The 15,519-nt window shown below is 47.3% G+C and overlaps 1 protein-coding gene across 2 annotated transcripts in view; it reads right to left on the bottom strand.

Moving 5' to 3' along the window:
* LOC118684798 (phosphofurin acidic cluster sorting protein 1-like) overlaps positions 1-15,519 on the bottom strand; it is a 55,464-nt gene that overhangs the window by 19,410 nt on the left and 20,535 nt on the right. For both annotated transcript variants that reach the window (XM_036379922.1, XM_036379923.2), the window contains exon 2: positions 927-1,014. In XM_036379922.1, the coding sequence (XP_036235815.1) occupies positions 927-1,014 (88 nt within the window). The remainder of the gene's footprint in view (positions 1-926; positions 1,015-15,519) is intronic.

Raw genomic sequence — 15,519 nt, 5'->3', positions numbered from 1 at the left:
AACTCCAGCTCCCAGAGCTCCACTAATACTGCAGCTTCCAGAATTAATCCAGGATTTAGATCCTAATATGTGCAGCACAAAGAGCTCTGTGGGAGCACAAAGCTGCTGAGCTGCCGACCCACGGTGCTTTCAACGGGATCAGCTGCTGTCGTGCCAGCTGACAAGAACGAAGGAAGGACACCAGCACCCTAGCTGGGTCAGGGAAGCTGTGGCCAGGACAGCATGCTCAAGATGCATTTTGTTTCCATGCTGTCCTTTGGCAGGTGGAAAGGATGTGCTTGCACCCCTAGGAACACATCTCTCCACCACAAGCAGCAGAGAGGGTGGAGGGATCGCACATATCAGGATGGTGGCAAATTCCTGTCCCCTTGGTGACAAAGATCCTCTCCCCTCCCTTCTGCCTGGTTCACAGTAGAGGCACCAGGCCTGGCAGGGATGCACAGGGAAAGGGAAGGGATATTAGAGATCAGACAGGGTACAAATACCAGCAGAACATCATGCACAGAGACGCTGATCCCTTGCACCCTTCCCTTCCCACCCTCCATTCCCCAGGGAGTGATCTGGATGGGAGGCACTGCTGGAAACCATCCAGCACTGACCCTCTCTCAAAGGGTAGGGAACAGTGGGATGGCAAACTCCAAACGGCAATTTGAGAGGAGGGCCTTGGCAGAGGCAGGCAGGGAGGCATGACAGATTCTGTCCCAGTATCTAACCAAATTCATTCCCAATACAAGCCAGCACTAGGTATCTCACCGCTGTGCCTGGGGCATCATTCCCACCTGCCTGAGAGCCAAAATCTCCCTGAGCATGCTGAGACAGAGGGGTTGGTGGCACTAGACAAGGGACATGCAGACCAGCACTTCACAGAGGGCACAAGGATGGGCTTGGCTCGCTGCTGTCAGGCAGCAGCAAGGAGAGGAGCCTACCTGAATCTTCACAGCGATAAGCACAGAGCTCAGCTCTTTGTCCAGCTCTTTCAGCACTGTGAGTTTCTTCAGGCGCAGACTGCAGAGCCTGTAAGACAGAGAGAATGGGACACATTCAGGCACCACCATCCCTGGGGCCCTGCCACATGGTACCCAGTGCTCAGAAGGCAGCTTGGATGCTTGGCCCAGTCGCAGGCACAGGCCTGGCCTAGGAATGCCGGCATTCACGCGCCACGGAGACAGCCCATCGGGGAAAAAAGGAAAGAAGGAAAATTAACAGAGCTAAAGCAGGCTTAAGGGATTAGCATGCAACAGGAAGTCCAACAGCAGGCCATGTGGTAAAGAGATCCCTTCCCAAGCAGGGCTGTTGCCAGCTCTGTTTAAATCTACCTTGGCCACAGCACTGTTTATTTATAAACCAAAGCACTTAAATCCACCCTTGTCCTGGACTTAGTTAAGGCAAATGTTCCCATGCAGACATCACAACTCAGCTCTCCTCTTGCATGGTACCACACAGAGCTGACTTGGGAAGCAGCCCCACACGAGGTTTCATACAGCTTCAGCCACCCTGACAAGCTCAAATCCTGGGGACTCAGCATGGTAAGTGGCACTTCCAGGAAAAAGCTAGGAAGGATCCTGAGGCTAAGTGAGAAAAGCTACTTTCACTGCTCAAAGGAAGAGCCAGCCATTCTGATCTCCTGCCTAGGAGCCTGCAGCAGGACTCCCTTAGACACTACTTGTAAGGAACTCTGTGTCAGGGAGCAAAGCCAGACATCATCAGGCTCTAGCAGCAGTAAGAGCACGCTGATGTTTTACAAGTCACCCTCTGTGCTCCATGGCTGCGTTGCTGCAGACTCCGGTTCCCAGGACTTCTGTGGATATCAGCATGCTGAACCTGAGCGTCAGGTCACTCTCCCTGGAGAACAGATTTAGCTGCTACCAAATACCTTTCTGTCTGACACACTGTGCCCTCTGAATACCTGCTTTATTTATTTTTAAAGGAAAAAACCTGCTCTTGCTACGGTGATGTACAGCAGCAGTGTAGAACAATCCCAGAGACAGAACGACAGTAAAAAGGGAAGGACAGAGCCAAACTGCAGGACAGGTTTAGAGCTTAGCAAGCACTCACCTCCTATCATGTCCCTGTCCTCCCTTCTAAAAGAATTTTAGCTTGTGCAGAAGGTTTCCTAGACTGTGATTGCAACCCTGCTGCTCTGCCCTTCATGTTCTGGTCCCTCCTGGTAGAGACCAGAAGTCAGGAAGCTGGGTGTGCAGGGGAGTTCTGCACACTCCTTTGCCAGATGGCTGCATTATTTCAGCCAAAACCCAGAGCACAGACCCTAAGCTCTTGTACTCTGTGCACTCCAGCACTACAACAAGTGGTCCCTGTCCACCCTTCCCCTCTGAGCATCTGCTTGTAGGAAGGAAGAAACCTCATTACCTGAGGCAGGTTTTCTCCTCCCCAGAAATACTTAGGCATGGTTAGGGGTGAACTGTGGGGAGCAAGGCCAAAGACAGAGGCACCTCTCAGGGAGGGATGGGGGGACTGAATTCTCACCAGAAAAAGGGGTACAGCCACTCCATCAGATGTACTGAAGGAAAGCTTGCAAAGAGGCTAAGCTTAGCTAACAACCACCACTAACCACTGCTGATTGTGACTGCTGCTAGACAAGCCATGGAGAGAAATGAGGCTTGAGCATGTGAGACAAGGACAGCACATCTACTCAAACCTTCCTTGCAGCACTAATTTAGTCACTTAGTTACCTGCATGGAAAAGTTATCTCTTAAAGACTAAAACTTACATAAGGATATTCAGTCTTAATTGGAGGATGTGGAAAGGTTATAATTTTACCTGGCAGTTGTTCTCACTGTAGAAACACACTTCTTATCAAAAACTAATTCACTCATTAGCTTCATGCTCCTCTCTGAGGCAGTACCTGGTCCTTTTTCCAGGGGAAGAATGAATGCCTACTGGTCAGCTCTGCCCACTTGGGCAGCTCTTTCATCTCTGATAAGGCACTCTTCTCTTTCTATCCCTCTCCAGCTTCCAAGATCTATTTTACACAGTGAGAGATGCTGTAACCTGCCCCACATCCTTTCCATTTTATGTGCCAGAAGGTAATTCCCCCCTTCCACTCTGTGCTCTCTCTCCCTGCAGCACTCAAAGACATAAGGTAGTCAAAGGTACAGCTTGCACTCTGCAGCTCCAACCCTTCTGCAAACAGTGCCTTCTAAAATACCACCACCCTTCCCACAAGGATTAACATGCATGTTCTAGAGTCTGAGTGTACTTGCAGCACAAGAGCACACAATTTTTAAGCAGCTTGGTTGTCCCTGATGATCCTCTTTTGATCTGTTACTTAACCAATCCCTGCATCACCCAGATTTACATCAGTGCTGAGTGTCCAGTGCCAGTACAGGGCAGCAGAGGGTCCCACACTAATCTCTGCAGATATCCACAGGACAGGATTGATCCACAGTGATCAGATGCTGCTCTAAACATTTCAGCCAAATTCCACAGCAACTACCCCATAGTTTTGTCCAGAACTGATCACAGTGTGATCCCTGAAAATCACTTTTTGGTAGACAAATTATAAATCTGGATTTACTTACTCCTATAATTAAACAGAACAAGTAGCAACTGTTCTTGAGCTATGGAACTGCTGCAGGGACCTCTGCTATACTGAGTCGTGGTAAATATGTCTGTGTAACATTCTGATAATAACAAGAACTGACAGCTACAAGGAAAATGAGCTCCAACAGGGCAGTCTGAAAGTCTCCTGGAACCTCAGTACTCCTACACTCCTCTACTGGTCATTTACTGGGGAGAGGTACTCACTGTTCCCTGGTATTATCTTAAAAAACGCTGCCTTCTTTTCCTCACTAAATGACAAATTTGGAGCTTTTGCTCTGAAGTTTGATTGAAACACTTCTGCTTTCACCAAGCTGGCCTGTAGTTATCTTGAAAAGGAAAGCTCTTATAAACATGCATTTTGTGAAATTCACTGCCAGCAGCAAAGCACTGCCTCCAGCGGTTGTTTGCAAAAGCATCCATTCAAGAGGTCACAGAGGACACACAGTGGCTTATTTTTGTTAAGGAAGCTTTCCTACCTGACCATCCAGGACCACAGTAACTATACTAATTCTAACAAATTGAATATTTCTTCTCCAAGGGATGGATACTCTGTTTTGCTGATGTGAAGAATCCCCATTCTTTCCATAAAATTCCTGCTGCCTGACACACCCCAAAACACATTGGGAGTCCATAGAGATGTTAACTCATTTCTCCTCTTCCCAGGATGCTGCATGTGCCAAGGCTACTAATCCTGCTCCCTGTGCACTTATCCTTGCTAAGAGTGGCTCTGTTTCTATTGCTTTACCTGGCTCACCACAGTGTCCTTGCAGGTAGGAGGACAAAACACCTGCAAAAAGAACTAGATTTGAGTAATGTAAGAGAATGTCAGTTAAATCAGTCTGTGGTTTACTTGAAATGTGCATCATACAGGTGATATTCTCCATCAGAGAACCACAGAATTGTTAAGGTTGGAAAAGACCTCTAAGAACATCAAACCATTAACAAAGCCTGACCACGTTCACCACTAACTCTAACCCATGTACACACAAGTGCCTCATCCACCTGTTTTCTGAATATTTTCAGGGGTGCTGATTCCAACACTTGATTCCACCACTTCTCCACCCTTTCAGTGAAGAACTTTTTCCTACTATCCAACCTAAACCTACACTGGTGCAACTTGAGGCCGTTTCCTCTTGTTCTGTCACTTGTTACCTGGGGAAACAGAGCAACCCCAGCTGAGTACAACTTCCTTTCAGGGAGCTGTAGAGAACAATAAGGTCACTCTGAGTCTCTTTTTCTCCAAGCCAAACAGTCCTAGGTCCCCCAAGCACTCCTCATAAACTTAATTCCCTAAACCCTTCACCAACTCCAGACATGCTCCAGCACCTCAGTGTCTTTTGTGTAGTGAGGGGCCCAAAACTGAACACAATATTCAAAGTGGAGCTTCAAATCATCAGGCAGAGGTCTGAGACCTGCTGAATTCAAGGTGTCACATCCTTTAAAGATGATGCTATCTGCCATTGGGAGGATCAGCTCATAGCTATGTGTGTACATGACCCACTGTGGCAACAGAGCTTGGGTCGCACACTGTCTCTACAGTTCTCCCACTGCACATGGACTGTTATAGGATGTCCCAGGATAAAGAGCAGCTTTCTCCAATATTGTTGCTGCTGCTGACAGCGATTTACTACAGGCTGGTCTTCCCAATGCAACTGAATTAAGTTTAGTGGAATAATAAGTGACTGGTTTGTGGCGCAGTCACAATTTCTGCATTATCACTCCACTATCTTTACTTCATGTGCATACAGATTGGAGGGATTTGTATAATCTGGGAGCCCAAGAGAAGGAGCAGACACCATTTTATTGCTTTAGTACAACAAGTTCTGTGTTTTCATTATTGGTTGCCTCTGTCAGAGGCTTAGTCAATTCCCCTAACCCAGGAAACCACAGCTGATGAAATCCCACAATTCTGAAAAATCCTCATATCTGCTTTTTTGTAAGCACACATGGGAGCTTAATTATGGTCTCTATTCTTCCTGGGTCTATTGCTCACCATCCCTTCCACAAAATAAATCCTAAACATTTTAACTTTGATACAGCTGAAGTCTGGCCAGAGCTGCACCGTGTCCCCATTTTTGGCAGAGCAATACACAGATGTATAGGGTTTATTTTACAAGCATTCTTATACCAAATCATGTACAAATATCCAAGAACAATTCACTCAATATTTTTATTGCACTGCAGTAAAAGTGTCAAAATTCTCTGCAGATTCAATGGACCTAATTCTCTACCTCCTATATACCACAGCAAGAGGACATGAAAGCATTTTCTTATCTACTTTTTTTGCTTTTCAACAACAAAAGGTAGTTTTTTGCTTTCCTTTTCACTGAAGGGCACTATAAAGCATTATGCAACAATTTCCTGCTTGAGCAGTACTCTGTGCATAGCTTCCTCCTTGAAAAAAATGAAAGCACTCTCCAAGTTAAAAAACTAATATTGTCTTGAAAAGCAAGAAGGTTTTCTGCTGCTCTGACTGTGCCACTAAACTGGGTCACAGGTGATGCCCTCCATGTATGAACAGAACTAATAAAATCTTCTTAAGAGCAACAACAACAGTCCTCATTCTGGAGAAGTCTTCAAATATTATTTGCATGTTTACCACCCTCTTACCTGTATAAAATGTATAAAAACATGCTTTAAGATTTTTTTCAAAAGTATGTATAAACACTATTATAAGCAAATTCTACTCCAAAGAAAATCTCATCCAAATAACAAAACAGTGTTTCAACTGATGTGCAACATCTGGAGAATCTGCTCTTGGCGTGGTGCCCACTGCAGCTGGAAGAAGCCAGGGGAAAAGCCCAGAGTGCATCCAGAGTGTCACTGCCCAGCCCTGCTCTGTGCCCCAGCCTCAGAGCCAGTCCTTACCCACAAGTTAAGGGTCAAGCCCATGAAATGCTCTCTTTTTCTGCTGATATCCTGGGCTGTTCAGTGCTTGGCTTACCAACCACTCCTGAGTGGCAGCTCATTCTCTGGACAAGACTGTTTCCCTGGATATTTGCACTGATTTCTCCAAGTGGCAGCAGCCAGGGACCTTGGGTCCTCCTGTAGTTTCCATGCCACCTACAAATGTTAGAACACATCCACCTTCCCCACCACGGGCCCTCTGTCATCCTTGTCAGCACCACCACCTTTATTAGATTCACAGACATGGACTAAGCCTTTAATAGTGTCAGTTTAGCTGCTCTTCAATATTTTTCCTGATTCTCACAGCTCAGGTTTCCCTTCAAGGTGATATTAAACTCTGAGACTGGGTTTCTGGAAAGATGCCAGAATTTCCATGGGGCTCCCAAGGCACGGAATGCTCCCGATGCTCCTGTACCCTGTCAACCGCTGGAGCAGCACCTATTCCCAAACATGTTCCCGCTAGAGGGCAGAAGGCAGCCGGCCTGGACACAAACCCGGGACACCGGGATGCTCTGCAGACTGGCCGGTCGCATGGAGCAGCTTGCAAAAGCAGATGTATGTGATCATAGGGGTGTCCATCCACAGAGCTCACCTCGGATAGTGGCCAGGTGAAGCCACTGTCGAGGTGTCAAGGGAAGAGCACATAAAACACGTTTCAAAATGTGCCACAGCTTCCTGAAAGCAAGATCCTCCCCGAGCCCCGGGTGGTGTTTGCATGAGACACCACCGATGCACACAGAGGGGAGGAGAGACCTACTCCACTTTCAGAAACCAAGTCCCCGTTGCCAGCAAACAGAGCAATGAACTGGGACAGCAGCAGGTTCATCAGGCTCTGCAGATCAGGCATCAGCACAGGTAGGTGCACCAGTTACAGATGGATTGGGAGGAAAGCATCAGCCTGCTCTGAGGGCTTCCCCAAGGGAGAGAGAGGCAGAGCACTCAGGGCTTGCCAGCACACTCCTGCCACTCTGCCCTCAAGCCACTGCAACTGCCGCAGCCCGAGATGGGCAAGCAAAGCAAGCTGCACCAAAGAGTGTAAACACACTAAGAGGCAAAGGCCAAAAAATATGACAGCACCCTCCTGGGTCAGCAAGGAAGGAGCTAGGGCAGAGCCACCAAATACCTGCTGTGTCTCAGGTCCCTCAGCCAAGATACACAAGGTGGTGTGCAGCACAACAGCCCTGCTGCCGACCAGCATTCCTCTCCTTGCCATAAGACAGACATTTTGGCTCATCTGCATCCTGGCTGACAGCAGCTTGCTACCAATAGCACACATCTACCCTGCTGCTGGATCCAGAGCATGCTTCTGTTACTGCAAATTGCAGTAGGTTTGATTTATCCCAATTCCCAAGTGACATTCACAAAGGAAATCCTAAAGCACAAAGCACAGAAAACAAAACCTCCCCAGGTTATGTCCCTTCCTTTCCTATGAAGCATTTCACAGCTTACAGCTCTGCCTGCCTGCCAAGAAATCCAGCCTGTTTTCCCACATGGCTATTCTTCCCATCTCCTCCTATGTGCCCCTAGACAGACCAAACCCAAAGCCAATGCTCAGATACCCCAGAGGACCAGATGACAGCCTCCTTCCTTTTGTCTTTGAGGGTGCAGCAAAGGAAGGGGTTTCTTATCCTCACAGCAGCAACTTGGCTGCACTACAGGGGAGGAGGATAGGCAAAGTCATGCTGGGGAGGGCAAAAAATAGCAGGATCAGTAGGATATACATTACCAAGAGCAAGGTATCATCAAGCAATTCATCCTCAGTCAGGAGGCAAATGGGAAGAAAACAGTGTCCTGCAAGCAGATACATCTACCTTTCCTTGTCTTCCTGGCTGGCTTCTTGCTACTGCCTAGAGTTTTCCTCACAGCCTTGTGTCCTGGTTAGCATTCCCCCTCTGGAATGGCCATTCAAGATAGACTGCAGTCACTGAAAAGAGGCCAGTGCAGTGCATTAAATGGGACCTCAGCACCACCGTGCTGAATTGGAGCACCTCATTTTTTTCATTTTCCTATCCCCATAGAAGGGAAAATCCACACCATCAGCCCCTGCTGTTCTCATCTGCAGGGACCACACAGCTCTGCCCAGGGGCTCTGAGTGCCACCCAGAAGCCTCCCAGGCATCTTCTCTTCCATCACAAGCCTGGAGCATTCCTCTGTGCTCAGAGATGGATTTCATAGCACCGCAACACCACTGAGACAGCACACAGCCACACTCAACAGAGGCAGAGAACAGGGCAGGTCATGTCCCAGAGAGACACAACAGCCAGGACAAGGCATGGCAGACATTCCAGGCTGGGCCAGGTGCACCAGTGAGATAAGGAGGTTCAGAGAAAGGATAAGGGCATCAACACTGTGCATGACTCAGCCAGCAGCAGTAGCTACTACTGATCACCAGCAACAGCCATCAGAGCTGCTTGCTACCAGAGTGAAAGCAGCCAGGTGAGGGGAGGAAAGTGCAGACAGGTACTGGATTCACTGATTTTTGTCTGGAAGAGCCAAGACTCAGTCAGGATTACAGAAGAGATTTGCTGGATTTATCTAAGAGAATATAAAAGTGTTTCTAAATACCGAACAAGATGTACAAATTCATCCTTTTCCTCAGGGCTTCCAAAACTGCTATCTGACATGTGTAGCCAAACTGCAGCCAAAACTGTTCCTGCACCAGCCACTGTTTCCTTCACTGGAAGGTCAGAACAGGTTTTGCTTTAGAACATGCTTGCTAAAGGAGGTCAGCCAACATGCATCACCAGTGCACACCAGCCCCATGCCCAGGGAGCCACACCAGGAGTAGCAGATGGACCACCAGCAGTGCTGTGCTCAGGGTGCAGAGCACTCCTCTTTCCTAAAAGCTTTATCTACTACAGGCTTTCAGCTGTTTTTGTGCTGCCAAAATGCTACCATGCTAGCAAGGCACACCGAAGACTTGAATTACTCATAACACTGCATTTCCAATGAAAGAATGGCTACTCAGGACAGGAGCTAACATCCAGATCCCTCTGCTTGTTTGCTGTCCATGGCATAGTGAGGCTGCTCCCAGCAGGAAGGGCCAATGCAGCGGTCATGAGATCCCAAACCAGGACAGAGCAAGCCTGGCTGCAATAGAAAAACTCCCACAAATGACTGGCCAAGACCATCAATACAAAAGCATTCCCTTTTCCCCAGTACCCCCACAAAGCACAGACAGCAGTGACACTCTCAGACCAGCAAAGATCTCTGGGATTCCCTCTGGTTAGGGCTGCAGCCAACAGCTCCAGAGTGTATGTGCTCTCCTTCTCAAGCCTGCTAAACCATCCTTTGATGTTTGAATGTGCCTCCTCACATGGACAAGTGTGTGCCAGCACCTCTGCAAGCAAACAGTTTCTAAACAAGACAAATGGTGCTTTCTCAAACACCATAGGGAAGCCAGTCAAAGATAAGCCTATATTATGAAATGCTCTCTTCCTGTTCCCAGGCAGTTTTCTTTAAGCACAACTGTCCTTTACAGGCTCCATAGCTCCAGAGTTTCAGACTCAGTAACACAGGCAGCCTCAAAAAGAAGTGCACTGCTCTGGCCTAGTACTTGTTTGTGTAGTGGATTGGTGTTGAGGAAAAGCATGGCACACTGCAGGCAGCAGACAGAGAGATGGCCAACATCAATATAGAACCTAAATGCCACCTCCTGACTTGAGGACTGCTTCCTCCTGATCCTCCCTGCAGACTGGGAGCTCCCACGAGTTTTGCCAGCCTGGAGAGCAGATTACACACAAGATACACATCCTTCCTACCCTGATCTCAGGGGACATTCCTGCTAATGTGGTTAGTCCCACTGTAGGAGGAAAGAGCAGCTGCCACTGGGATGCCAAACCTCCCCAGAACCTCAAACTCCCAAACAGGATGAGCATGGCCTGTCAGCACTGGCAGGGCTATTCCAGCCTCTCCTTCCTAGCAGGTCTCCTCTCTCCAGACACAATTCAACACAGAGCTCTGCCCAGCAGTTGTTTCCCAACAGGTTTATAAACCTCTCTGTTGCACAGGTCTCTTAAGCCACTGATCTTGACCAGTGAAGCCACAGTGCAGACCACACACAAGAAACCCTTGTCAGAAAAGTGGGAAAGCTATGAAAGGGCAGTTGTTAAAACCATGGAAGAGCCATCAGTCTGTGCCATCAGTGACAAAAACAAGATCAGAGGATGGAGTGAAAAACCTGAGATCTGCCTAGAAAGACACTTGGCTACTCCAACCTGTCACTGGCACAGACATGCCAGAGCTATCCCACACTCCAGAGCAAGGAGCTGCAGCTTACCTGGTGCTACAGAGCAGCTTTCCTTTCAGCACAGAGGTCCCTGCAAACACTCCAGTGTGCACTGCTTCTCCCCACCAGTGAGCTTCAAAAACAGCCCCTCCTGGCAGAGACATCCATCTTGGAACACTACTGCAATACCAAGCTTCTGGGCTGTTTCTACCCAACTGTGCATGCCTTTCTGAGGCAGGGATGCCACACAATCCATGCAGCTGGAGTGGAAGTGACAAGGCAGCACACATTACTATGGCTCACACTAAATTCCCTAGCTCAGGAATACCATGGTACTTGCCAAAACATCCCAGCAAGAGAATACTGCTTTTTGTCCAGGTCCTCTGACCCTGTAACATCAGGCTCTCTGGGAGCAGGCATCAAAAAGCATGAACCAGCTATGCTGCAAAAATAAATGTGTCCAGGGAACAGTCTGAGCTCCAGTGGACCAAGCAGAGGCAATTTCCCCTCAGAGCACCCTCCAGGCAAAGCATGCAGGCAGCTGCTGTCCACAGCCATTCCTGCTCACTGGCACCACAGGATTTCCCAGCAGGCTGCCAGGCTGTCCAGCAGACTGTCCCTACTCTCCAAGGTGCTGCAGCTTGGGCTCAGCAGTGTCACACAGTCATTCACAGGCTGGCAGGGCCCTTGGGGGCCCCAGCAAGCAGCACCCAGACTGAACAGATGACACTGCATGCACCTGCAACTGCTCGCTTCCAGACACTGTCCCAGTGGAACAGGACATTCTTTCCAAGGATCACTGTGCCTATTCACCTTCTCAGCAGGCTGCAAGCAGAGCCAGAAGCTATCATAGCACACATTTCACCTAGCAAAAGGGTCCATAAATAACTTGGTGTGCCTCCTCACCACATCCTGTATTACAGCCACACCGGGCACAGGCAGCCATCCAAACACACCCTGACTAAGAAAATTTAAATTTGTAACAGACTTCAGAAGTTCAACGCTCTACCAACCACTTTGTCTCTTTAAAGCACAGTTTTGTAGTGCTCACTGAAGCACCAGAATGCCTATTGAAGAACTCAGGAAATGGAGGGACAGGTGATTTATCAAGCAACCCTTCCCACCAACCCACAGGAATCTGTGGCTGTAGTGAAGGATTTCCTGCACAATAGGTGCACACAAAACTACTTGGTGCAACAGAGGCACTCCTTTATGTCCATTATCTGGGCATATGCTGTCCAGTATATGCTCAGATGCAGGATCCTTCTTTTCTAAGTACTCTGAATTTTAGACAGGAGGTCATTAAGCATTTCTGAAATGAGTTGTCCTCAGCTCTTGTACACAGGCTTCCAGAAAAACATTTGCCAGTGCACATACTACCTTAACACTGGCCCACAGGAAGCTCTGCACCAGCCAGCTGAAGCAGAAGACACAAAAACATGGCTTTTCTGGTTCACTGATCAAACTGTAAAAAAAGCCTATAAAAGAAATAAAAGCTAGTTCCAGTCCAGAATAATAGTGAAAAGTTTTTAAAACAGCCATGAGGGGACACCTTTGAATCTGACTCTATCTAACAGTGGTTAGTAAGGGCAAAAAATAAGACTGCAAGTGACTATAAAATTGTAGCCAGTTACAGTTTTTAAGAGGACAAAAGTCAGGGGAAAGCAACATCAGAGAAGGAAACGTAAATGAAGGCCCAGGATCTGGACATATGAAAATGGTACCACTGAAAGCAAAAACTTAGTTCAGAAATATCTGACAGTTCCTTAATAGAAATGCTGCTTGCAGCTATAAACAGTTCAAAGGAGAGGTGAATGCACTCCTCAGGATCATCACATATGGAGAAAAGGCAGAGGAAGCTGTTCCCCAGGGAAGGCAGATACCAAAGCACTGGGTCTTTTGTTAGCACAATTCCTTGGATGCAATCACCCTAGTCCTCCCCCACATGAAAGATCAATCAGAGATTGTCAAGAGTGTTCAAAAGAGCCTATTAAGCTTGCACTGGGTGCCCACAAAAAAGAGGCCTGTGCATCCAGGGAATCCCTTTACTGTGCTCACTGCAGCTCCCTATCATGTTCAGCTGGGAGAAGGCAAGCGGGGAGCAGGAAAAGGCAAGCAGGGAGCAGGAAAAGGCAAGCAGGGAGCAGGAAAAGGCAAGCAGGGAGCAGTGAGGAATACTAGGCAAGTGCCTTGCTATCCCAAACTCATGGAGCTGGGAGCTTTCTAGAGGAGCTAACACAGCACTGGTTTGTTACTGCAGAAAGGGCAGACACATCAAGAGAGCTTCCAGGAACAACATGTTTCCAAGGTGGGGTGGGAGATAAAACTTCATTGTTCCAAGTCAGGATTTGGGTTTACTTGGTGGGATAGAAACAGCTAGCTCTCAAAGCAAAGCAAAATTGCATAAAATGCTGACCTCCAACTACCCCCATAGTGCTAACAGTATCCTGAGGAATAAGAGACAGGACAACAATTACCATTTCCCAGACCCTCCTGAGTCCAACAGTGAGCAAACAAATCAACATGTAAATAACTATTGCAGGAGAGGACAACATCTATGGAGGACAGTGACTGCATGGAAGCCACCAGCCAGCCCCAGCACTGTAGGGCAGCCTCCCCACCCCAGCAGACACTGGTCCATACTTCCCACTCAGAATTTGCCACCAAGCTACTGAGCACACAAGTGCTGGCCTTCAGTGTCCCTTGCACCCTGTTCCAGCTCCATGCTCAGGAAGGAGGTGGACAGCAACATTCACATGGCCCTGACAGGCTGATTCCAGCTGCAGGAGGGCACCACCACAGCTGGATTAGGGTAGTGCCACCAGCAGGATTTCAGCGTGTGTCAGGCAGAAAGGGAGAACAGACTGCTGACACAAGTCACCCACATGCAGGATATTTGTTCATACAAGCCAATTGCAGGAAGAGTTGAGAAAGTTATTACCATTATTTCTACATTTGCCTGCTTAATCTTGTTGTCCTAGTTACCACAGCCCTGGTGACTAAGGCAACCAGTCTTGGCAAGTAAGACACAGAATGCAATGAGATGTAATACAAATATTTAAGATTACTCTCAAAGAGCAAAAGCAGAAACAAGTAAAAGCAATTCTGTACCCCCAGCATTACCCCCAGTCTCCCTTCATCTACTACATTTCCCATCACCTCCACAGCAGTTTGAGCATGGATACTCAGGTGTGTTTGTGGTACCCAGGAGACCCAAGGGGGGCTGCAAACCCAAATCAAGTGTGCCAGAGCTCCCCACACACTCCCTCTTCACAGTGAGTTAACTGTACAGACACTAACATGTACAGCCCTGTGCCCAGACTGAAGATCAGAACTTGTGTTACCATTCAATAAACAGCCCCTCTTTATCCATGTATGGTCTCTGCAGCATGCAGGCTGCAGGTTCATAATACCCTGGAGCATTTCACACAGGCATTTCAAGGCATTTCCATCTAGGAACTGAGGAACATAACACTCCTGTGGTTTCTGAGATCGCTATCAGCTCTGCAACAATCCCAGTCCTGAGCACATATTTGCTTCTCTGTTCTCTTTATCAGAGACTTACAATACCCAGAACATCTCAGGCTCAAGGCTGTGAAAAGTTAAGTCAAAAGTTACTTTAAGTGAACCACGTGACTTGGACAATATAAAGGCATTTCTGCTGTCCAAAGTCCAGAACCTCCAACTCTAAACTCTTATGATCATGATCCAAGCACACATCAAGCCCAAAATATCAGCAACTCTTGCTGTCATGGAACTCCAAGTAGCATTTCACTAAGCTTATCTTTTTCTCTCCACTTGCTACTAAACTTCACATAAATGGGAAAAAAACTACAATATTTATATTTTAATCAAGATTTCAGTTTTGCAGAACCTGTAAGAGTGAAAATAAAAATTGGAACAGCCTTTGATAGACACTTCATGCTTAGCTTGCCCTGAACACTAAGTATGCAGTAGTGCTGGGCATCTCACAAGAAACAGGAAAACAAAACTATTATGCTGGGATGGGTGATCAGATCCTGAGAAGAAAGAAGATGAGAAAATTTCAATCAAGATATGCATATAATAACCCATGATGCACCATAATAAAAAGATGTCTTTAAAATATTATTTTAAAGGAAAAAAAGGATAGTTTTATCCCTCTTCAATCCTTAATTATCCTATATTAGAGCCGTGTATAGCATTTAATTAATTAGGCTGCTTACCTGTTAAAAGCTAGCCACATAAAATACGAAGTTTCATTTTCTCCCTTTCACATTTTCACACCCAAAGAGACAATCACCCAGGACCTTGTAGGCATCCTCATGAGAAGGTGTGGAGCTTCAAGAAGAAAATTTGCAAGAATGTGGAGCCAACAGTGCTGCACACTGAGATCACAGGAGTGAAAGGGACAGTTCTGCACAGGCTGCATGTTCCAGGGTGTGGGATGGACTTCCAACCAGGAAGCATCAGGCCCTGAGTTACCCCAAAACCTTGGAAAATTCTGCCTTCCAAGAGTTCCACTCAAGGCCTTATTTGAACTACGTTCCACTCCAATGAACTTCAGAGGAATGAGCTCTCTTGAAGCAAGCACTGCTTTAGAGCAATGTTTCTGCTTAAGTTATCAATATTTTTTCACTTAAAATGAAAACAGCATAGGATTTTCAAATCAGTCGGACCTAATGCAATGGGGCCAGGACACAACAACTTTTAACTACTTTTGAACTACAACTGCAGCAGGAATAAGCAAGCAAATGCAACAGGGAGGCTGCAGAGAGGCAGAAGCTCTCGTTTGTGTGCCCAGCTGGAGGGAAGGTAGGCAGGCATCACACTGCTGCCATCAG

Source organism: Molothrus ater, chromosome 3 (assembly GCF_012460135.2).
Source record: "Molothrus ater isolate BHLD 08-10-18 breed brown headed cowbird chromosome 3, BPBGC_Mater_1.1, whole genome shotgun sequence".
Classification (NCBI taxonomy): Eukaryota; Metazoa; Chordata; class Aves; order Passeriformes; family Icteridae; genus Molothrus; species Molothrus ater.
Note: the sequence above shows the minus strand (reverse complement) of the source record. Positions and strands in the feature narration are given on the sequence as shown.